At 45.5% G+C, this 21,361-nt stretch overlaps 8 protein-coding genes across 11 annotated transcripts; 4 read left to right on the top strand and 4 right to left on the bottom strand.

Annotated features, from left to right (window-relative positions):
* Positions 1–38: 38 nt before the first annotated feature.
* Positions 39–1,704, top strand: BDBG_00287 (50S ribosomal protein Mrp49). The gene is made up of 3 exons (XM_031719827.1): positions 39–251; positions 340–342; positions 498–1,704. Exons 1-3 carry the CDS (start codon positions 213–215, stop codon positions 1,134–1,136), a joined length of 681 nt encoding a protein of 226 aa, XP_031575720.1. The 5' UTR covers positions 39–212; the 3' UTR covers positions 1,137–1,704.
* Positions 1,346–4,108, bottom strand: BDBG_00286 (rhomboid family protein). The gene is made up of 2 exons (XM_002628994.2): positions 3,244–4,108; positions 1,346–3,149 (listed from the first exon to the last, which is right to left on the bottom strand). Exons 1-2 carry the CDS (start codon positions 3,618–3,620, stop codon positions 2,408–2,410), a joined length of 1,119 nt encoding a protein of 372 aa, XP_002629040.1. The 5' UTR covers positions 3,621–4,108; the 3' UTR covers positions 1,346–2,407.
* Positions 4,109–4,243: 135 nt separating this feature from the next.
* Positions 4,244–11,133, top strand: BDBG_00285. Of its 2 annotated transcripts, XM_031719826.1 has the most exons (6): positions 4,244–5,825; positions 5,927–6,220; positions 6,391–6,407; positions 6,501–6,649; positions 6,737–8,383; positions 8,540–11,133. In XM_031719826.1, exons 2-6 carry the CDS (start codon positions 6,171–6,173, stop codon positions 8,564–8,566), a joined length of 1,890 nt encoding a protein of 629 aa, XP_031575719.1. In that variant the 5' UTR covers positions 4,244–5,825; positions 5,927–6,170; the 3' UTR covers positions 8,567–11,133. The 2 variants fall into 2 exon arrangements, with proteins under 2 accessions (XP_031575719.1, XP_031575718.1); XM_031719825.1 differs by having other exon boundaries at positions 4,244–6,220.
* Positions 8,269–11,170, bottom strand: BDBG_00284. 2 transcript variants are annotated; one of them, XM_031719824.1, is made up of 3 exons: positions 10,899–11,170; positions 9,658–10,722; positions 8,269–9,410 (listed from the first exon to the last, which is right to left on the bottom strand). In XM_031719824.1, the coding sequence occupies exons 2-3, from the start codon at positions 10,656–10,658 to the stop codon at positions 9,011–9,013; spliced, it is 1,401 nt and encodes a 466-aa protein (XP_031575717.1). In that variant the 5' UTR covers positions 10,659–10,722; positions 10,899–11,170; the 3' UTR covers positions 8,269–9,010. The 2 variants fall into 2 exon arrangements, with proteins under 2 accessions (XP_031575717.1, XP_002629038.2); XM_002628992.2 differs by having other exon boundaries at positions 9,658–11,168.
* Positions 11,151–11,696, top strand: BDBG_00283 (uncharacterized protein; the record flags this gene model as incomplete). The annotated part of the gene is made up of 2 exons (XM_002628991.2): positions 11,151–11,462; positions 11,586–11,696. The coding sequence occupies 2 exons, from the start codon at positions 11,151–11,153 to the stop codon at positions 11,694–11,696; spliced, it is 423 nt and encodes a 140-aa protein (XP_002629037.2).
* Positions 11,697–11,881: 185 nt separating this feature from the next.
* On the bottom strand, positions 11,882–15,113 carry BDBG_00282 (uncharacterized protein; the record flags this gene model as incomplete). Its single annotated transcript, XM_031719823.1, has 5 exons — positions 14,587–15,113; positions 13,352–14,522; positions 12,276–12,523; positions 12,025–12,210; positions 11,882–11,968 (listed from the first exon to the last, which is right to left on the bottom strand). Exons 1-5 carry the CDS (start codon positions 15,040–15,042, stop codon positions 11,882–11,884), a joined length of 2,148 nt encoding a protein of 715 aa, XP_031575716.1. The 5' UTR covers positions 15,043–15,113.
* A 1,188-nt stretch (positions 15,114–16,301) lies between these two features.
* On the top strand, positions 16,302–16,907 carry BDBG_00281 (uncharacterized protein; the record flags this gene model as incomplete). The annotated part of the gene is made up of 3 exons (XM_031719822.1): positions 16,302–16,392; positions 16,441–16,623; positions 16,699–16,907. 3 exons carry the CDS (start codon positions 16,302–16,304, stop codon positions 16,905–16,907), a joined length of 483 nt encoding a protein of 160 aa, XP_031575715.1.
* A 941-nt stretch (positions 16,908–17,848) lies between these two features.
* On the bottom strand, positions 17,849–19,897 carry BDBG_16078. 2 transcript variants are annotated; one of them, XM_031724101.1, is made up of 2 exons: positions 19,789–19,897; positions 18,980–19,715 (listed from the first exon to the last, which is right to left on the bottom strand). In XM_031724101.1, exon 2 carries the CDS (start codon positions 19,305–19,307, stop codon positions 19,056–19,058), a length of 252 nt encoding a protein of 83 aa, XP_031575714.1. In that variant the 5' UTR covers positions 19,308–19,715; positions 19,789–19,897; the 3' UTR covers positions 18,980–19,055. The 2 variants fall into 2 exon arrangements, with proteins under 2 accessions (XP_031575713.1, XP_031575714.1); XM_031724100.1 differs by having other exon boundaries at positions 17,849–19,897.
* Between the last annotated feature and the right edge of the window lie 1,464 nt (positions 19,898–21,361).

The following is a 21,361-nucleotide window of genomic DNA, read 5'->3' as shown; positions in this document are numbered from 1 at the left end:
GCAGAGAGTCGGACTTTCTTTTGCCCGAACTTCAACTCCAAAATTTCGAACTCCGGAGAATTGTGTAGGATACAGTACATACAGGAGTTGTCGATTTCTTTCCACTGTTAGCTGGCGATTGTCTTCCCGGGTACATATAATCCGTCCCCAATTCACTTTGGCACGGCCTCCCAGTACCATATTTTGGTGGACGCAGCACAGCAACCGCCATCATGGTGTCCGTAGTGAAGCGGATGCGAGCGCTAAAAACTGTATGTTGAACCCTGGCCGATTCCTGCGATTGAAGCCGGGAATCCATGAAAGATATATAGCTAACTTAGTTTTGTTCTTTTTCTGTAGAAGGTAAACCAATTTACTATCTATCCGCGGGATTTTTTACACATCAATGCACGGAGCAAACCCGGCTCTTTATATCGATCCCCATCGAACTGATACCGCAACCCGCTGCTAGCGGTAGTAGATCAATGCTAACATATGTTGCTCACCCGTTCTTCTAGTTGCTGAATATGCGAGTCGGACTCGGTGCAGCTCTTCTTCCTCCAACCACATCCACCCCCGGACTCCTGCCCGTCACCCGCGTCCACCTCACCTACGCGCGCAAAATCTACGAAGGCCACGGCGGACCCCGGAAATTCTGGCGCGTCTGCCTCCCGCGGTTAAAATACCACAACCCCGCGCTCGCCGTAACAGTGAAACAGACAACCGAACAAGAAGGCCCCGCCATATTATCGGTATATTTCAAGAACGAAGCCGCGGTGGCTGCTGAGGCTACAGCTGCGACTACCAATAGCCAGCAAGCGACGACAGCCGCCGTTCCTCCCGCACCAGAAGGGGGAGAAGAGCAGCTCGTAGATGAGTTTGCGCCGCCGCCAACGGAGTCTGAGATTGTGAGGCGGATCAATGTAAAGAGGAAGACTGTCCGGCATATCTGGGATGATTTTAAGCAGATGACGGGCGCGGAGGATATCCCTCTCTCAGAGGAGGATAAGGCGGAGATTGAAGAGATGCAGCGACAGAAGGAGCTGAGTGATTTGGATCGGAAGCGGGTTGCCGAGAATAGGCAGATGATTAAGGATCAGGAGAAGTTGCTTGAGGCGGCGAGAGAGGATGTCAAGAGACTGAGGGCCGAAGAGTAGGATTCTCTTCAATTTTCCGGGGTGGAGATGGACAATATTTTTCTTGTCCGTTGGGTGTCTCTTCTCTTTTTCCTTCACTTGCGCCTTGTATTAGAATTTCATTTTTATGTACAACTCTTGTTTTCATTTTCCTTGGTTTTTGTTGGGTGGTAAGGAGTTTGAGTATGTCAATTTCTCCCTGTTTTGATTTATCTATTTTACTTTTTGTTGCATATTCGATCCTACCCCTTAAGGACCGGTGGGTCTCTAGATGGATCTTTATCCCTATCAAATGTCTGTATAGTACAATAAAGGAAATATTATTAACCCCAAATCTAGAATACCCAAATCTTCATCCGTACATTTTATTTGATTTTTATCTTTCATTCTTCCAAACGGAACTTGAAATTTTACGAGGTGGACAAAGGATACTGATAATGGGCTGCGAAATACTTCATAAATTAGACGTAAACGCGGCTGATGATATTTACAAAAAAGGCCGAGAACTTTTCAATCATTTTTTAGACAAAATATACTTATACCAACGCTTATCATATACGTAAGATATCACTGGGAACGTCCAGTGTCCCTAGCCATCGGCGCTCCCATCATCCCACATCCCCCCTAGTAAAATTGTAGACAAACAAGGTAGAAAGAAGAAAGCGAGAAAGAGGAAAATACAAGGCCCCATCCGAGGAGGCCGTGGTGAAAACGCAAATGTTCCTAATACATATATATCATATCGCTATAAGCGACGAAAATGTGAAATAGGGGGGTATTTTGGAACGGCAAAGGAGCTGGAAAATATATCAAAAAAGGTGACATAAAAAGTAGAAAAGGTAGACAGGGAAAAAGCAAAGGAGTACCTTTCGTCTAGAAAGTCGTGTTAAAAAGATACATAATAGTGGAAAGGAAAAGAGGGATAATGGAGACGGGAATGGTAAGCTGGGGGTGGCGGGGGTGGAAGTTTTTAGATCACAGGCTCTATGGTACTCACGAAGGAAGAGCGAAATGGGCAAATTATGAAAAAGTTTGAGTATTCCGGGGTCATGTCATTAGCCGGGGGAGACGTAAGGAGACATATATAGAAGTAAAAAGAGAAAATGTACAATTAAAGTCCTGATAAAATATAATAAAAAGTAACTGATTCAAAAAATCCGAGATGTCTCGCACCCGTCTAGTAGCATGCATGATGATACGAACTAGTTGATCAGGGTTATGATAACGCTAACCAGGTCTCACAACCCGGAGCAAACGTTCCATTGTATCTCAGTTCATTTTTACTTATCTCATCACGACTTATCGGGCGTATAGTTCGTTTCACCTAGTATACTTTGACCGGGGCCAACAGACGGGGCTGCTGGCTGCGGCGAGGGTTGTCGCGCGGGCGCTGCTTGGGATGGGGCAGAACTTGGGGGCGTTGGCTGAACCGGCGTACTCGGGGCGGCTGCCTGAAGTCGTTGATCGAGAGCCTTAAGCGCAAGTGCTCTCCGCCGCTCTGCCTCCTCTCGCTTACCCGAGCCTCTTCCGCCAGCCATCCTGCCGTTATTTAAAAGGCTAGGGAGCCCGGCTTCGCAACGCGCCATTGCTTGTTCGTTTCCTGATGCGATATCTTCTTCGGAGAAAGGTGTGCAGATACGCAGGGCGATGAGGATTGAGTATATCTTATCTGTGACGAAGGAGATAAGGGGTTGTACGGCGTCTGGGAAGAAGTTGGCAAAGGCGAAAGTTTCGCTGGCATCGCCTTTGATGCCGAGTCCGCTAGATGAGGTGCCTGAGAGGTCTGGTTGGCGTTTGTAGAAGCGGAGATAAGTCCAGCTCGACAATAGACCGAGCCAGCTCAAATTAAGTGCGACGTCGGTTCCGAGGATTATGCCGCCAATGGCGTTTAGAAGGAGGAAGAGGGCCGGGAAATGCTTGACTCGCATTTTGACAACGCCTTTAAGAATTGTTACGGTGTGTTCGGGGACCAGTTGTTTGAATGCCACTAGAAATGCCGCCAGAATCGATATACCGCCAGATATTCCTTTCGAACTGTGGAAGCAATTTTAGTAGCGGTTTCATAAAGCACGCACACTTCTGTAGGAGGTAGGAGAGCAGGGCTTTTGCGGGTAGTAGAAGAACTTACGCAATAGCAGCATCAGAGACAATACTCGACCACAAAATGTAGAGGAAAGTCACGATGATATTCGGCACCAGTGCAACAACAAGGATAAACGTCGCAAACTCCCGCGAACCCCACGCGCGCTCCAGATATTTCCCTCCGTAAAGTATAGTCGCTCCGGTAATGATGACGGTGAAAATATTTTGTTCAACACATGTAGCCGTCATCAGGGTCCACGGATAAAAGAGAATATTGGATGGAACTAGCGATAAATAAGGGATAGGTGCACCCGGTGAACCTTCATACTGTCTCCATCTGGCAACGCCGTTTAGAAAGGATAGAGCACAGATGGCGCTGAGAATCGCTCTTGTGATTGGGGGGATGTTTATTCGCGGCGCCATGACAGGCGGCTGGTTGGATGTGTTCCTATTCAAGGATGGGGGGTAGTAGATAGTTAGTTAGTTATTCCTGCAACAGATTCCACTGAACTGGCAGTGTTTAAATCCACTGTCCGTGGACTGCGCAGTAAACAGGATTTCGTCTATTTTGCTGAAGGTTGAAGTTGCAGCCGTTTTTGGAGTGATGGCTTCAACGAGCTTGAGGATAGGTAAGTTCCAGCAACAAACCGCAATCACATGACGCGCAAGCGCTTGACGCTTAAGCTCGCCCAATCAGGCACCCAAGCGCTGCCAGCGCGCGTTTGCAGGATCAACAACACATTCGACAACAACATCACACTACAACATTCAACAACATTCTCATTTAAGAATTACGAACTTATGATGGGGTCGATTAGTCATATATCTTCATATATATAAGAACCCTGAAGTCTACAAATGAGCTAGGAGATATCCTCCAATATCCCTGTCCCGCAACTCAGCATTGAATGCAATGATTAATGATTTCATGTTTCTGCATCAAAAGTCGGGCCGTGGTAGGTACAGAGCTACCTAGGTATTTAGGTTAAACTTTAGTCATCTTTGAAGCTTTAAGTGTTGGGGGTCCCGCGGTTGATCGGCCCTTCTACCAGCAGTGCGCTGGTGGTGATTGAGCTCTTTTGCCCCAGTAGCCTACATTAAGTTAGTTAAGGTTATGTTCGTTTCTTGCGAAGTTGCAATGGACCAGTCTAGCGTGCAGCCATTCGTACGATATTACCATCCATGCATCTTTATGTCTTCCCCTGTTTTAATGCTGGATAGTGTCCATGAAGCTCACTTCCTGGAGCAAGCATATCAGAGCAGTCTGCAGTCTGCTGGGTCGCCTGAGGACGAGCTCCATGATATGGAATTTACACGCGCAGACGAAAGTCGACAGCTGGTTTGAATGCATGCATCGATCTACGAGGCGTATACCGTAATATTCCTCCTTGCAACATATAAATTTTCTACTCTCCTCCATCTATTTATTCCGAATGTTTTTTTTACATACGTAGTAGTTGTTGCATCAGTCTCAGTGATCGAGGTTGGGAATCTAAAACAAGCTCGTACCGCCACTTTAAGGCTGATGCAGCCCGGCAACCGCAACTTAAGCCCACAGTCCGCGCCAAGCCCGGTAACATACGGTCACGGCAGCCACACACTCTAGCCCGATTGGGCCATCCAGCCCAGCGCTCGACTTCTTTCGCCGCCGCCAAAAACATCTTTCGACTCCAGACAAGAGACAAGAGACAAGAGACAAGAGACAAGAGACAAGAGAACAAGAACACATCTTGGGGATCTTGAGCCCTTGACGACGGAGTAACAGCTTGTAACCTGGCGAACGCACCAACAAGGGCACAGGAAACGAAGAGAAGAAACTGCGCCGACCAACCACATCATATCGTATCGTATCGCTATTCTTCTCTCCCTCTCTCAAACTCGGGCCCCGTCCAGATTTACGAATCGACCGCCGCCCCAGATCCGATCACGTTCGGCGCTCTTCGTCTCCCACTGGACAACCCAACCGGCAAAACCCCCCGGATCCGACGACCGCGAAAAGGACATATCAAAGTCCTGCATGACAGAGTTCGTTGTGCAGAAAATCCAGACGGCCCTTCTCCGATCAACTGTGCTTCTGGTTCCTGGTGTTCCTGAGGCGTTTCAACCAGTCCATCTCCAAAACCGCCAAAACCAAATTTGAACGATTCTGTCCAGAGGCCTGGATCCATTTCTTTTCTCCACATCGCCCTCGTTTCCCTCCACCTTGATTCTTCTTAACCCTTCTCCCCCCCTAGACATCCTACTAGTCTCTCCCAAATCCTAGACACCCGTGGACGCAACCCTTGCTCACCTGTGGGCGCGAGATCGCCTGTTTCAAGCACCAGTACCCAGCCCTGGTGGGTTTGCGTTCACGCCTAAAAAAGAAAAGGCCCATCTTACGTGCCAATCTTCAATTCTTTCCACCCCCCCAACCCCAAATCCAAGAAAAAACCTCGAAATCGTGGCGCCTGGCTTTCTCTTCCTTGTCTTCGATCTCTCTTAAAACTACGGATTACCTGGGCTAAGGAAGGTCCTGACTTATCATCATTTTCGGTTTCCTTGTCCTCCAACAACTCCGTCCGTTGTCGCCTGTGTCTTAATTTATTCTCCTTTGGATCGACAACCGCTTGGCGCCTCTACATCAAACCCGTCAGTCAAATCACCACGCTTTCCACCCACCCACCGTTTATCCTATCCTCAAACGCGTCAAGCTATAATTTTTAATCTTTGGATTGATTCTCCCGTTGCAGGTTCCTGTCGTTCATCCTCCCCCGGTTACTCTACCACCACTGCTGGTGGTACCTGAAGGTATCGCTTAACTTATTTCTCAACCTTGACTTATTCTTCACATTTGCGCTTCGGGATCACATCCGTCCTTAACTCTTGCGCTGGGGGGACATCGGATACCTGCCGTGGAGGCTGGTATTTTTTCGCTGATATTAACTCTGTATTTGTATTTCACTGCTGTTGGGCGCAGCGGTTACACATGTCACGATGGCGTATGCTGGCCTCACATCGCATCATGTCAACTACTTGATCTGGAGGTGAGTTCTGCGCGCTCTCTGCAACTTGGGAGTCCCGTCCACCGTCCCCACCCCGTCAAGGAAAGAAAAAACCAAAAACCAAAAACAACCTTAATTTATGCCACCATTATTACGATTATAAAATATACATACAATCAAAGCTAACTAGAAAATTCTTTTACTTAAAACAGATATTTACAGGAATCAGGTTCGTTCACAACGATAAAACTAATTTGATTTTTTTTTCTTTGTTTTTGGGTTTGGTCGTTAACCGCTGGAACCACCTCACGCTCGCTCATAGGCCACGGAGATGCCGCGCTGATGCTGCAGCGCGCCTGGAACCACAACCCCCAAGATTTTCCATTCGCATCATATATTAAGCCCCACGCCCTGATAGTGCTAATTCAGAAAGGGCTTCAGTACTATGATCTTGAGCAATCATTAGACCAGGCATGTCACCTTCTTGTCCGCATTGTTGCTATCTCGCTTGACACCTGCCAAGCTCTCCTAACCTTTTTTTTTCTTTCCTTGTTATAGGCCGGGAATGCAGTTTCCTTGAGTCCGGTATCGTTCTTTGGTCCGGTTGCTAGCGACTTGCCCGCTCCGGCGCAGAAAACAGACCATGGCGACGCCACAGATGGCACTGCTACTAAAACCGATATCCGCGCAGCATCCCCCAAACCAGCAACAGCCGGAACCGTCAATGGGCATGCGAATGACGTTTCTACGACACCAACATCTGGGAAGCCGCGGAAACCTACGAGTGTTAAGGACGGCGATGTGTCCTTGAATGCCGATGCAACACCCATGGAAATTGACAAGCAGGAAGTTCCTCAAGAACAAGCCCTCCAAGCCAAAGCGTCGCCCTCTGTCGAGCCTGTTGTAGATGCGGATGGTGATGTTGGAATGCGAGGACAAAATGAGCGGGAACCATCCCCACCGATTTTCACCTTAACAGTTGGTCAGAGCACTGGCGTTCAAATATCTCCTTCCAAGGCTGCCGATTTGGGCCCGGATACTACTCTTCTCGATATCGACGGTGATAGCCAGATAACCCAGACTCTATGGCGGCCAGATGATCCAACAACGGTTACTGCAACAGGTGACACATTTTGTGGCCTGTGGAAACTGTCAGGACCACGCACATCAAGTGCGCCGACTCATGAGCCTCTGGTCGAAACTAACGGGGATGGAACATGCGTTACCGCCTCAGGTTGGGATTCTGCGGGCAAGATGCTTGCAGTAGCTACCTACCAGGATCCACTAAATGGGAGCATTACCATGTATGGGCAGGATGGGACTGCAATAGACCTGCTACCAGATCTACCAAGGATGGTGTCTGGACTATACTGGGCTCCCCGAGGGCTGCGAATGGCTGTCGTTTTATCCGATGGGCAGCGCTCTGAATTCACGCTATGGGACCAAGCGGTTCGGCCCGACGAGTTCCCAGTACCACAAGTAGTAGACGGGCTAGTCCATGAAGTATCGTGGTGCGGTGATGAGGTGCTCTATGCGTGTGGAGATGGATTGGTGAATGAGTACCGTGCGGACACAGATATCCAACTTACCAAGACCTTTACGTCCACGGATGGACAGAAACCGTGGACATTCATTGGCAGCGCCATGGTAGCCGGGTCGTCAGTGGCCGTCACCGCCTCCAGCTCAACGACAAAAATCTGGGTTCCCACCCACGACATTAGCGTCAGCGACACCCACCATGGGGATATAACAGCTCTCGAGCTCCGACCACAGCCGCAATCTAGTCTTCTGCAAAAGAGCACATCACTGCTATTCGCTACCTCGTCCATGGACGATACGGTTAAGCTTTGGAATATATATGTGGAATCTAAGCAGATCCAGTGTGTGCACCGTCTATACCTAGGCCCGTCGTCGCCGGCACTATGCTCGAGATTTTCACCGGACGGCTACGCCATCGCTGCCGCGACGCATGATAAGCTTTTGATTTGGAGCGTGGAGCGGGGTGGCGTGGCGTTAGCGAAATGGACGGCCCCAAGGACTGATGTGATGATGAAAAGCGATGGGGATCATTCGGATGGGGCGGGAAATAATAACAATAGTAATAGTAGCAGTAGTAAGATGGAGGGTTTGGAGGATTCTACATTCTACCGCTCGTTATCGTGGGATTGTGACGGGAAGAAACTTGCCCTGGGATTTGGGAAACAGGTATGCAAGTTACTTTTTTAGCATTCTCGTGTCATTTGTCGTCACGCTTTTCGTCGAAAGCCTTTCCTCCACGTTTGGAATGATTGGTTGTTCTTTTTGTATTTCGGCTCCAACTTCTCGTCTGATTCCTTTATTTACTAACTGCTTCTATCACAGCTGGCCATCATCAATCTTCAACGATGACAACCGTTTGCTTTGCCAGAAATATTTATGCCTCCCCTACATGTACAACGGGAAGGGAGGGCCCTTTATGAATGACAAAGCGTCTACGAATCATGTCTGGATACTCTTTTTTGGCATGATCATCTCTTGAATGGTGCCGGACCTTTCACTTATTCTTATTCCCCCCTTACGACTGGAACAAACCGGAATTTTTTCGAAGCCTGCAAAAAATTATCAGCTCGGCCGATAATTGCAGATACTCCTGTCGAGCACGGGGTGGCCCTATACCACCATACCATGCTATGCATACCGTAGCCCAAAACCCAAAACTCCTCTTCTCTTCGCTAACTCCGGCCCCCTGGTCCTCCACCAGGCAAACCGAACAAGCATCCCAGGCGTGGCCCACCCAGTCTATCTGCTCTTGAACGAAAGGCACCATCTGCCACAGACGCTCAAGGAATTCGATCAACCGCCGCTCCCATTTAACCTCTTAGCCACCCTCCGCTCCCTCAAGCGAGCCCTAATCCTGAACCCTTCCTCGACCTCATTCCAACCGCGCAGCCACGCACTAATCCCATCCATTAGCCTATCAGTATCGTCGTTTCCATCGCCGCCGATCGTATCCTCCAGCTTCCTCGTTTGATTGCGATGATCCCACTCTCCGCCTCCCCTTCCTCCTACTAGGCCAGAGGGAGAAGAAGAATACCCCGAAGACCATGTATATTCTGAACTGCTGTCGACTTCGACATCCACTGCATCTCGCCGATGTAGTTGCTTTTTCCAGCGCCGTATCCAACCCTCCAGTCCACGCATGGTACCCTTTAAACCTTCCAGTTCGATTGCGTTCTCGATCTTCTCTGCGCGCCTGTTTTGGCAGTTTTTTTTATTCACATTATTTTTTGTGTTCTTTTATAAGGCAGCTCGATTCAACTTTTGATTATACCAGACAACATTGATACCCAATGATGATTTCTCTTTTGGATATTATCCAAATGTTCCATGTGATTTTCTTTTGGGAAAGAAGTCAAAATGAACGGGGCAGATCAGGCAGGGGCAGCCAAGGGCTTGAGCTTGGACATGTTCTTGGGAATGAAAAAAAAAAACAAACTTACAGCTCATCAATCTCATCCCCCATCTCCAGAATCCGCTGTGCGAGCTTTTCACACTTCACAGTAAACACAGCGTTCAGATGTAGACATTCAACCCGTCGCTGCTTGAGACATCTGGTGACGTGTTGCAGATCTCGCTTTATGGTATCTAGCTCGTGGTGGTCGACTGGCGCTTGGCTACTACTAGCCGCGGCGTTTCGGGATTCGATTTTGGGTGGTTCTGGTTCTGATCCGGAAACTGACTGTGGTTGAGGATTATGGGATGATGATACCGATACAGCTAATGCTGTGTTGTTGGATTTTTCATGCTCATCTCCGCCACAGGCTGAGATAGTAAAGGCGGGCGACTTGGTTATCGTTACCCCTGCTTCGCTCTCTTCGTCTCTTTCCTCTTCGTTCCGTCTGGCAACCCCAGCCTCGTCGTCGTCATCATCATCATCATCATCATCATCATCATCATCATCATCATCGTCATGATGGGAATCCAGCAGTAGACCCTCGATACCGTCTAGATATCGGTTGATAGCGATTAATTTTTGCGGCGACATTGATCGCGATGATGGCGTATATGGATGTGTTTGGTTATTGCTCTTCTTGTCATTGGTGTCGTTGACATTGTCACTGCCATTGTTGCTGTTTATATTATCGGAATCGGCCATCAAACGGGCAAGGCGCATGAGGCGTTCTGTCAGTGTTGTTACTGTTATCGTTGATTTTTGAGGTGGGAATGTCGTCGCGTTCATTGACATTGCCTTTGACATTTTTGCCGTCGTCGTCGTCGTATCTAGCGTCTGGGTAATATTTTCAGAAGAAGAGCAGTCCAGGTCGATCGCGGAGTCGGTAAACGAGTTGTTAACGTTCATGTTTGGGGAGTCCGTGGCTGATGACGATGATGATTCTGTTGCTGTTGCTGTTGCTGTTGTTGCTGGTATCACCGTTCTTGTTGTCGTCGACATCGCACCACGCCCACTTGAGTGGTGTGAATGATTAGGAGGTGTCGACATTTGAGAATTTACCCTTCCTCAATGCATATATTTTACTTTTCCTTCGTGTCGTTTCCTTGTATTACTGTTATTATATATTTATTATCCGTTCTTTTCTTTTTTTTATTTTGGCTAGGATTTATATTTCTCGTTACGGGGGCGGCGGAAGGAAGGGTTTGGATGTTATTTTTCTTTTCTCCCCCTTCGCTTTGCTTGCTTGTTGTCGGTTTGTGTATTGTATTATTGTTTGTAGATAGATACCTAAGGTAGACATTGGGTTATTACCGGTATAATATATTATTTATATATACAGAGTATAGTTCGACCCGTTTGGAAGGGGACAAGCCGAGAGGGCCGCCTGGGGATACTTTGTTTTTTCTCGGGGATTTGGAGTCGGACGGGAATATTGAATGAAATCGTATAAGCATATAAAGTCCTCAATATAAAAAAGGGCTGGTTTTCAGTAGATTCCAATTTTGATCCCAATTGAACCCAACATGTTACAATTCACAAATGGGAAGTTGGACAGAGAGCTTGTTCGACACAGGTAAACTGAACAACGGGATCTTCCACCTTGAGGTCATCAGCGAGCGACAGTCCCAGAAGCTGACGCTCGATCTCAATGGTGTCGATCTTGGCAAAAAACTCCTCCCGGATGTTGTCCCGCGCAAGTTTTCTCAAGAATTGTCTCTTGCTCTGAATAGTTCTCTCCAGCTTGTCATGTTGGGCGTGCAGAGGCACCCAATCATCAACCCCCGGGACCCCCAACAAAAATTTTCAGGAAGTAACTGCCGTTATCATTATCAGAATACAGATGGGGTTAATGTAGGTGAATTAGTCTAGGAGGAATGTTAGTACGCGGTATGGTATGGTATGCGAGTTAGCGAGCGAGCTAGCTAGGTGGGCCGGATCTGTGGGACGTCTGAGTGGTTGTATTATTATTATTAGATGTCGCGGGTGCGAAAAGGTGGGCGCGGCGCGCTAGTCCGTAATAGGAAACCTAGTCAGCCGAATCTATCTAGGTGGGTTGGGGCACGTGATCCCGGGTGGGTGCTGTAAGTTTATTAGTCCAATTCCCTTGCCAGCCTAATTTGCTATGCAAGGGCTACAACCTCCTCATGACATAGATACAAATAATTAAATGCTGAACTGCCCAAATTGAATCCCAGATGGTAAACAAATTATTGGGTGTTCAACTATTTACACCTCTCCTCAGAATTCTCTGCAGATCTACATGCGCGTTCCTAATGTCGTCGCCGCCGCTTTCCACAGTTTCCCTGGCCCGCATCCCCAGCGGGTTGCATGGTTCTCTTCTTGGATCGTGGCTCAGTCTAATATCACAGTGTCGGTTAGCACACTTCAATTCAAGTATGGAATGCAACTGTACCTGTTGGATTTTGATCATCAACTCCAGGAGCGCAATATATGAAAATAGGGTCCTGGCATCCGCGAGGATGACTGCACAGTCAAAGCCATCTAATTTATGAATATGCTGCCTCACTTCTTCTGTATATTCTTCCAGCCTCTTCCGGATGTAGCTCACCTCTTCCTGGCTAAGAGGTTTATACATCTGCTGAAAGGAATTATCAGCTGGCTTTCTGCAAGAGCTGTATGGATTGATCGAGTCCAATCTGGTACACATCTTGAAGGTTGGAGATTCAGTGGATTCCCGGAGAGAATGATATGGACGGCTTTCCCAGCGGCGTTTTCCTCACAGTGTATAGAACCATGAGCTGTCAATTCCCAAATACGTGTCACTGGTACCGGAGATGTCGGTCTCGTTGAACCAGTAGAGCTCAGGGAGATGTTTTCCCGAGAGTCAAAGGAGCTCTGTTGCTCGGCCCTCTCGGCCATGGTTGTTCCTTGGTCAATACTATCATTCTGTTCTGCGTCCAGATGTCAGTTGCGACCCATTATAAACAGAACAATGGGAGTTTCTGTTGCACCTGTAGCAGAACTTGAATCACTGCCGTATCTGGTATCCACTGAGCCAGGTTTTGATCCCTTGATCTTACGGGTTCGAGTTGTCCGGGTACTCATGATGGAAGTGTGGCGTCGGATAGTTTGCAAAGCTGGGATGACCTTTGTGAGGAGAAAAGGGAAGATGGAGCGATAGAAGCTAAGTGGGAGGAAGGCTGTCTTTATATGCATTCAGCCCCTGGGTCTACGCTAATGGTCCTCCTTCGAGACAGACGGGGAGTGGCCGGGAAGACCGCATCGTCCACCGAATTCATTAGCTGATGAGTTAGGGACAGTTCATCGAACAGATGAGGGGGTGCATTGATCACGTTCGGAGAACTGGTGCCTACGAACAGAGGGAGATTTCTATGACATCCACAGTACGCCCTCCACGCTTCGCGTGGATGTCTGGCGATGTTTACAAAATTTGATTAACTTGCATCGATTATTGAACTACGACAGAAAATCAAACAAGGCGGATCTTGCGCCAGATAGAGCACGACTAGAAGGGAAAAGGCTGTACGAATATAGAACATATTGTATTATATTTATGTGGATTTAAAAAGGCCCACGCCCCGGTGGGAAGTCCCAGAGTTATGCGAAGAAACTCTGATCATTATAATATTATGCTATTTATGACTATGATCAACCCTAAAAAAAAGGGAAGCTGCCCTGGTGCAGGTTATGGCTTCCCCGTGTGCATGACGAGCCCTATTTATCATCAATTCGGGTAGTCTTATTACCCGCTGTCTTACCTTCAACAATGGAGCCAACTCTCGGCTTCTTGGTGTGTCTACTAAGAATCTGAGACTCTCCTCCTCCTTCTTCGGTTGTATCCGCGAAGCTCCATTGCGTGTCTTGATACTCTGTGTGGTCGGACAATGTCGATAGATCAGAGTTGTCCAAGGTGAGAGCTGCCTCGGAAGCCGTCTGGCGCTGAGAGGTTGAATGAAGAAGCTGAGATTGGGCCTTTGCGTGCGTTTCATTTGCTGCCATAATAAACTCATCCCTCCTTTCCTTTGCCCAGTCCCGAGCATTTCGGTATGCGGATGCTCCGTGCCGAAAGGTTCCTGGGTCACTGGTCATTGACCAGCCTTTGAGCTGGGTCATAATATACTCAGGGTGACGGCCTAGGCCTTCGGGCTCAGTGAGATGAGTTGTGTATAGCTTGAGTGTACCGCCATGATAAGTCGATGTAAGAGTGTAAGCATTGTTGTCATAAGTTGATCCATCTTGTTGGTATGACTGAAGAGCATGCATACCCCGAGCTCCTAGTGCGCCATCATAGCAAGCCTGCCGTGTAGCCACAGCCAAGGATCCATCAGGGCCTTTTGCTTCCAAAAAGAAGTTCGGTACCATTGGAAGGTCATCCTGTGTTGATGGAATAATATGATCACTAAGTTTGTTGCGGATTTGACGATCAAGCTGTTCAGGACGCGCGCCATAGAAGTGATCTGGCTTGGCCTGAGCCAGTGTGCCATCAGTTAAGGGGGCAAGATTTCCAAGTGGGTATCCCCCTCCGGCGCATTTGGGATCATCAATGTCACCTTCAATGATAGGAATCACTGATGTTGTGACTGGTTGTTCTTTAGATGCGTGGGTATCTGCTCGTTTGAATTTCCGGAAATGTTCATCAGAGAAGTTTGATGGGGAAAGAGAGGATCGGGGTTGAGCTAGTGTTTTATTGATCTCCTCCCAGTTTTTTGGCATTGCTGGTATTCGACCATCTGGATATTCATATCCATCAGGGTAAATGCCATGATCAATTAGATTCTGCTGGAAGTTACGATTATAGGGTGTGGTGCTCGTGGACTTGGTGGTACCCTTTGTATCTGCTCTTGTTGATGGAGGAGAACCTGCGCGTCGCTTTCTACTCCGGGACCTTGAGCTCATTGCTTTTTCAAGGAAGTTTTCTGGTTTAGGATACTGGGCAATATTATCAGCAATATTATCAGCAATGGTGTATTCGCATGTATTTGTAGTTACGTACATTTCTAAGGTCAGTTAGGTCAGGTCCTCCCAATCTGGAAACCCTTTTTATCTGCTTTGAACAAGCTGCACAATCACGGAGAAAGGCCGGAGCAAACTGAAAAGGATTACAGTGCTTTCTCAGCTCAGTGTGAAATTGTTGAGTGAGAGGTTGATGATGGTTCTTGAGTGGTTTCAGGTGGCTGTTTCTTCGATCCAACTCGTCTAATGCATCTTTGGTTAACCAAATCTTTGACAGGTTATCCCAATATGCTGATGCCGACACATTGAGCTTCTGCCTTTTCCGAAATCGCGACCTGTCGGATGGATGGGGCTCAGGATGCTGACGCTTGCGAGACGGGTTGGAGGTCACTGAACTAGGCATATGGTTATAAATTTTTAGCTCCTTTATCATGCCAGGATGCGTCGAGAGCACAAATGTGCAGAGGTTCTTATAATAAACTGCTGGGAAGAGCATTATATTTCGGGCGCGTAGTTCGTTCTTGAAACAAGGGCAGCATCAGTCTCGCACTGTCAATTGGAGCTCGTTGCTCTGACACGTTTCGGAGTTAGCGCCTTGCGAACAAGAGAAAATATTAGCAATCCCCACCGCCAAGCCAATGGCCCAATCAGGGCTTCCTCCATATGCCACCATTTAGTGTTTTAGCTATATCATGTGACATCTAGCTTCCCATCTTCGGAAAGAACCTCAGATCAAGCACATTAGCCGAATGACAGCCTCATTTGGTCCTACCCATGCGCTGATGCCTAACGACAGTAAACAACACATGGTGGAATTATTGTCTTAACTCACAGCGCAGTGATGTCCAGTCCAATGGCATTACAGACGCTCTGGTTGGTCTGCTCCTTACTTAGATTTGGGACTTCCCGGCTGCGGTCTTGCTAGCTTGCTCCACTTGATTCGCTCAAGAGGCATGCATGCACTTGAGCTGGTGACGTGGTAACTAACTAACGGAAGCCCTCCCGTTCTCCCGTGCCGAGAAGCTCCCGTACAAGGTTCTGTTATGATTGGCCTGTTCGAGACGCTTCCAAAGCTTCCCGATAACAGAATTCACATCTAGGACATTAAATCGCCCCGGCAGGAAAGCATGTATCGGACGCTCCCTACTTCCGTATATTGCTCTGGATGATCAAACTGAACTTCTACAATTCAAGATTTCGAGTGACAATGACTTCTCAAGCTGACGGCGAGTGGCCGTGTCCCCACTGTGCTTTGACTTTCTCCTCTCAGACAGATGTGCAGAGTCACCTTCGACCCGACAAGGTTGATTATCCCTAATTACTGGTCATCAATTCTCTGGGCTTACTTTTAGAAGCAGTGGATATTCAATCTTATAGCTCAGCTAGCAAACACTCTATACACTCTGAGCTGTCAGGATGCTTATGTTACAAATGAATGAATAACCGGCGAGGCAGGCAGCAGTAATAGCTCTCAACTGACACTGAAATCCCAAGTCTCAGACCGGGACGCGCTTCAGCTCTGCTCTCATCATGATTGTGTCCAGAAAAGTACACCCTTCAGCAAAAGACAACATATGGTTCAGCACTATCACTCACGTAAGTCATCATTTTATATCATGAGAAAAGCTGTTAATAAAAGATGATGTTGCTTGCAATGTACATTGCAGTTGCCGCGCTTTATTTTATAGCATTGGTTGTTTTGAAAGTCACCTACAGCATTGTCCAGCAATGCAAGAAACAGGGAGCCCTCATCACATGCAGACACTGGGCTTGAGGAAACACCTGTTCAAGCTGGCTATGGATGACAAGTTGCTTCAAAGTGAGCAAAGTCAAGTTGCTTCTATTTGTGAGTTCATTCAATAGTAATTTTTCATTATATTCTAACTGTATGTAGTGTCTCACTCAACCTCCCCAGGTAAAATTGAGGTACATAATTTCAAAGGAAGGAAACGGCCGCATCTCAATGCCAGAATACTGAAATCATCAACAGCGGCACTAGATATACAGATTGCATCGATTCTTCAACCAAGTTCTCCTTCAAATGACAGCGAGGATCATCTTTCTGAAGAGCCTAATGGTAAATGTGGATTGTTTTTGAATATTCCATCCTAATACCCTGCCTTGCTTTCTCAACTTCCTCCTTGCAATTCAGGCCCGGGATCTCTCATGGAACTGAATATTTCAACTGAAGAGGCAGCTGTACAGCCCGCGACGCTGTCATCAACTACATCAGGGGAAGACTCAACTTTACCATGTACATTACAACCCAGCGACGAGGGTGGAAGTTTCACATTACCTGGAACAATGCAGTTGAAGGCCCCAGCGGACCTTCAGGCTCAGTCAGTTGATGATGTTGATTGAAATAAATTCTTTGCGAGTACTAGTACTAGTGTAGGAATAGGGCAGCAGAATAATAATATGAATATTGATACTGGAGACACAACAGAAATAGTCTTTCAATCAGGTTTTGATCATGCTTTCATTGAATTCTATACGAACAAAAATGTTGAAATGCAAGCCTGGGCGGATTTTAGTTCATCATTGAGTTTTGAGTGAATCAGAGTGTTTCGTTGAATACTATTTAATAATGCAAAGACTTGAAAATACATTTGGAAGTCTGAGCCTCCTCTTGACATAGATCATATTTCATACTCTTGTCAGTACGCCAGTAAAATGCAGGAACCTTCACTGTCTTTATGTTTCACCGGAGAATCCTGCCGCGCTAGGTTTGCATCAATGATAGCAATAATACCATCTTCCTGGGGAACTTTCACTATAGAAACCACAGGGGATTTCTCACCTTCGGTCTCTTCTCCATGAGACCCTAAACACAAGAGTGGAAATCCAGAACCTGATTTAATCACAATTAACACAGTGAATAGCTCTTGTCCAACAGGAGGTTTAAAAATAGTCAACAGATTGAGGAACTAGTGAAAGTAGACAAAACAATGATGAAGGCAAGGCTTATCCTTGACTGATGATATGTTAGGTTTGAGATTCTATCCTTCAATCAGTCCTGTTTCTTAGGTTTTCATGTTTCCAACTTACTGTTTCAAAATCATCAAAGATGGCATCACAGTCACATTTCACTTCAGTTGACTGTGTCAGTGAACTATGTATGAGATCTTCTTTGATTGTAAATGCATCTGCAGCATCTCAATGAGCTTCGAGGAAATCTTTTCTACAATGACGAAGCTGAGCCTACTCAGGTCACTGTCGGGGCTGTTTTGGGTGAGGGACATGACTTCTTGTATGAGAAATCGATCATTTCAAATGAAGACGACTGTGGTTGATGATGTGATGGAAAAGGTGATCTTGGAGCTTCTACCCTGCTGAAGAACATGGTTAGATTTAAAGGCTAGACGTCAGGCAGATGCACGATCAGAGCAAACGCCCCACCATGCTCTCGAAATATTGATTATCCTAGACATGACATATTTGGTGCCCAAGCAGTCGCCTGAAGAACTTTTTTCCACCTAGTGAAGCTGTCAGAACCACGATTTGCTTTTCGCAATACTGATTAAGCCTACTTGGCTAGGAATTCCTACCAACAATAATACATTTTACAATGATGCTAGAATTTTACCATGCTTCATCATGAGACTCTCTCTATCTTGAGCCTAGTTTGAGATATCCCTAAATCTGCATATTCCAAAGCTTTCCTCTCAGGGTTTTCCCTAACATTGTTGGGAAGTTCCCTTTCTGCAGGGGGTTTCCCATGCAATGAGTTATCCCACTGCTGCATGATATGAAAATTCTCACTTTCTAATCATCTTCAGAAGCAGCAACTCTTCGTCCTGCTCGGCCGCACGGGGTTCAAGGGATAACAAACCCGGCATCTAGTTTGTCTTCCTCTGAGCTGTCTACCAATTGAATATCCCATCTTCTCAACAACCGTCCCTTTTTGTGCTTCGACGTCGCAATGAAGGCAGGAACACAAGATCAGACATAGACATCTATAGCGCATAGTGTAGTGTGCCCAGGATGTTCTAGGCCGGTATGGACAACATATTCTACATAGATATATGCAGAGAGGGTTCGCTCTACTCAGTGAATGAACAGCATATAAGGACGCAAGATCTCCTCCGAATCCTGAGGCAATGAATTGACTTGATCAAGGAAACTCAGCAAAACTATTTTTCCATTCCAATATCCGCGAGCCGAAACACGTTATCGCTATATCATTATCGATCACAATGTCCAAACCCGCAAAGTCTAACGGCACCAAAGCTCCTCCCCCCCCTCGGACCAGCTACCACAGAGTACTCCTCTCAGTGGCTCCTCTCAGTGGCTCCTCTTAGTGGCTCCTCTCAGTGAACTCACTCCTAGGGCTCAATCTTTCAAGGGCTCACTCCTAGGGCACACTCCTAGAATGTCTCTTGGCACTGTTAAATGTCCAGGGTATTTGTTTTTGGGATTTATATTTCTTAAGTCCATCCTGGGATCAGACCCATGCATGTTGACCACAGCGGGGCTCACGCTTAACGGTCTCATAACCTGTAGGCTACTCTACTGGGGCAAAAGAGCTCGGTCACCACCAGCGCACTGCTGGTAGAAGGGCTGATCAACCCCTGGGACTTTTAACATTGTGAAAGCTTCGTGGGCATTCCTTAAATCAACGTTGACATTCTGAGTTACGAGGGACCCTTTATAGTCAAGGGTGATAATTTCTGCCTGCTTGGTATGTAGAGAGCGATAGACGCAAGTGCGGCTGGTTGCGAAATTAGATAGTCGTTTCGGTATGGAAGTAGGGAACCGCATGATGTCAAGACCACGGTGAGGAGAATACAACCAAAGATAATGCAGTTGATCCGCTTCTTGGAAAGATGGTTCAAAGTTGGGTTTTTAGATCGGGAGCGCAGGAATATTTATCTGGTAGTTATTATTTATTTAGTGTTGATGAAAACACTGGTGTCTTTCCGGTACTGCGCATCTCTGGCAGGGAATAATATTTGTTAGACCGCAAAACGGTAAACCGCAGTGGGCTGTCAATGTTTGGCAGAGAGGTTTCGGTTGTTTGATTCTGTTGAATGTTTGCCCCTGCCTCAGGATTCGGGGTGCATCTTGCTCCCTTTTATGTTGCTCTAAACGGAGGTGCTCGATTCTCAATTGCTATCTATCAACTTCTCTTCCCTCGCATGGGATTGTGCTACCCTGTATCTCAAATCTCTGTCCACCGTCTCATAAGTCAGGCCTAGGCGCGTTGTAGAAATCTTGGTGGAGAGTTGTTTTCAAAATATACCCGGAAATAAGATAATCCGTTCCGTTCACCTTGTTTACCACGTTTGCTCAAGGTGGCTTTCCGATTTGTATTAAAGCAATGTAGCCGTCCGTTCTGATGTTTATGTAGAATAGTTGAAGGTTGTATTGATAGATCTATCTACAAAGAGCTTAATATAGTTGTGGGTCACGTGATCTAGGGAGATCGCTAACCGCAACGGCTGTAACGGTCAACACTCTCTCTTGAGATAACAAGAATCATCAAGATAGTCTGTCAAAATCAAATATAAATGTAAAAATTAAGCATTCCCAGCTTTTCTGCCTGTAAGACCTAATAAAATTATGAATCATGCAAATGTCACAGTGTCTAGGGATTTAGTGAGTTTATTCACTATTATCTAAGTAATAGAAGTATATTTCAAATTAATAAGTCTCTGATTTAACTGTTAATATGAAAAATGAAAATGTATATTAATATACTTACTTCAGACTATAATAACTGTTATCTTTATAAGATCTATAATACTCTTATTATTAGTGAGACTCTGTATTAGAAATATGATAATAAAGTTAAGCTATAATAAGCTGTATCTGATTAATTATATAGACTATTTCATTACACTTTATAGATTTCTATTAAAAGCTTTGATTCTCAGTTACTAATTCTTAGCTGAAGAACTTACAGAATTTCTATTCTTTTACTCTGAAGCTTTATCTTGTTATGTATAAATATTTACTTTAATTACTGATTCTTACACTTTCTCTTTTTTCCTTCTCTAATGTTTTTTACTTTTATTATATAAGATCTATATATTAATACTGATCTATTCAGTGTAGACTTTTTACACTTGAAAAATATTCATTATCTTCTCATTAAAAATAATTACTTATTAAGAAGATGTTCAAACATATAATAATATATAAGAGATAGAGAAATAAATAATCAGTTAAGTAAATACTGAGTCTCTAAATAAAAGCTTACTTATCAGTTACTCTGATCTTATAATAAGATCTTATAAATAGAATAAGATTTTATAAGAGAATATCAGTAAAAGATCTAAAAGTTCTAATATCTTAGATATATAAAATATTTATATAATTATACTTCTTCTGATTTCACAGATATTATATATTTAATAAATAATATAACTATATCTACTGATAATATAAGAGAACTCTTAAACAGAAGTATAAATACTAGACTGACTGCTGAAACTATAAATTTCACATTTAATTTTATTTAATTTAATCTTATACATTTCTTGATGTGAATGCTGCTAAGACAAATCATTAAAAAAACATGTAAAGTGTGACAGGCTTAGACTGGCCGCCGGGATCATGAATTTCACATTTAGTCTCATTTAATCTGATTTCATACATTTCTTGATGTGAATTCTGCTGAGACTAGTCATTAAAAAAACATGTAAAGTAACTATATATCAGATCTTAAAATGAAATCATGACTTGAAAAAAATGAGAAAGTGATCTCATTTGATCTCATTTAGTCTCATTCTTGACATAAAGTTACTATTTTTAGACATTTTAAGGTTTTTTTTAGACTATTTTTAATTTTTTAAAAAAGTAACACTTTTTGA

Source organism: Blastomyces gilchristii (genome assembly GCF_000003855.2).
Source record: "Blastomyces gilchristii SLH14081 genomic scaffold supercont1.1, whole genome shotgun sequence".
Taxonomy (NCBI): Eukaryota; Fungi; Ascomycota; class Eurotiomycetes; order Onygenales; family Ajellomycetaceae; genus Blastomyces; species Blastomyces gilchristii.
Note: the sequence above shows the minus strand (reverse complement) of the source record. Positions and strands in the feature narration are given on the sequence as shown.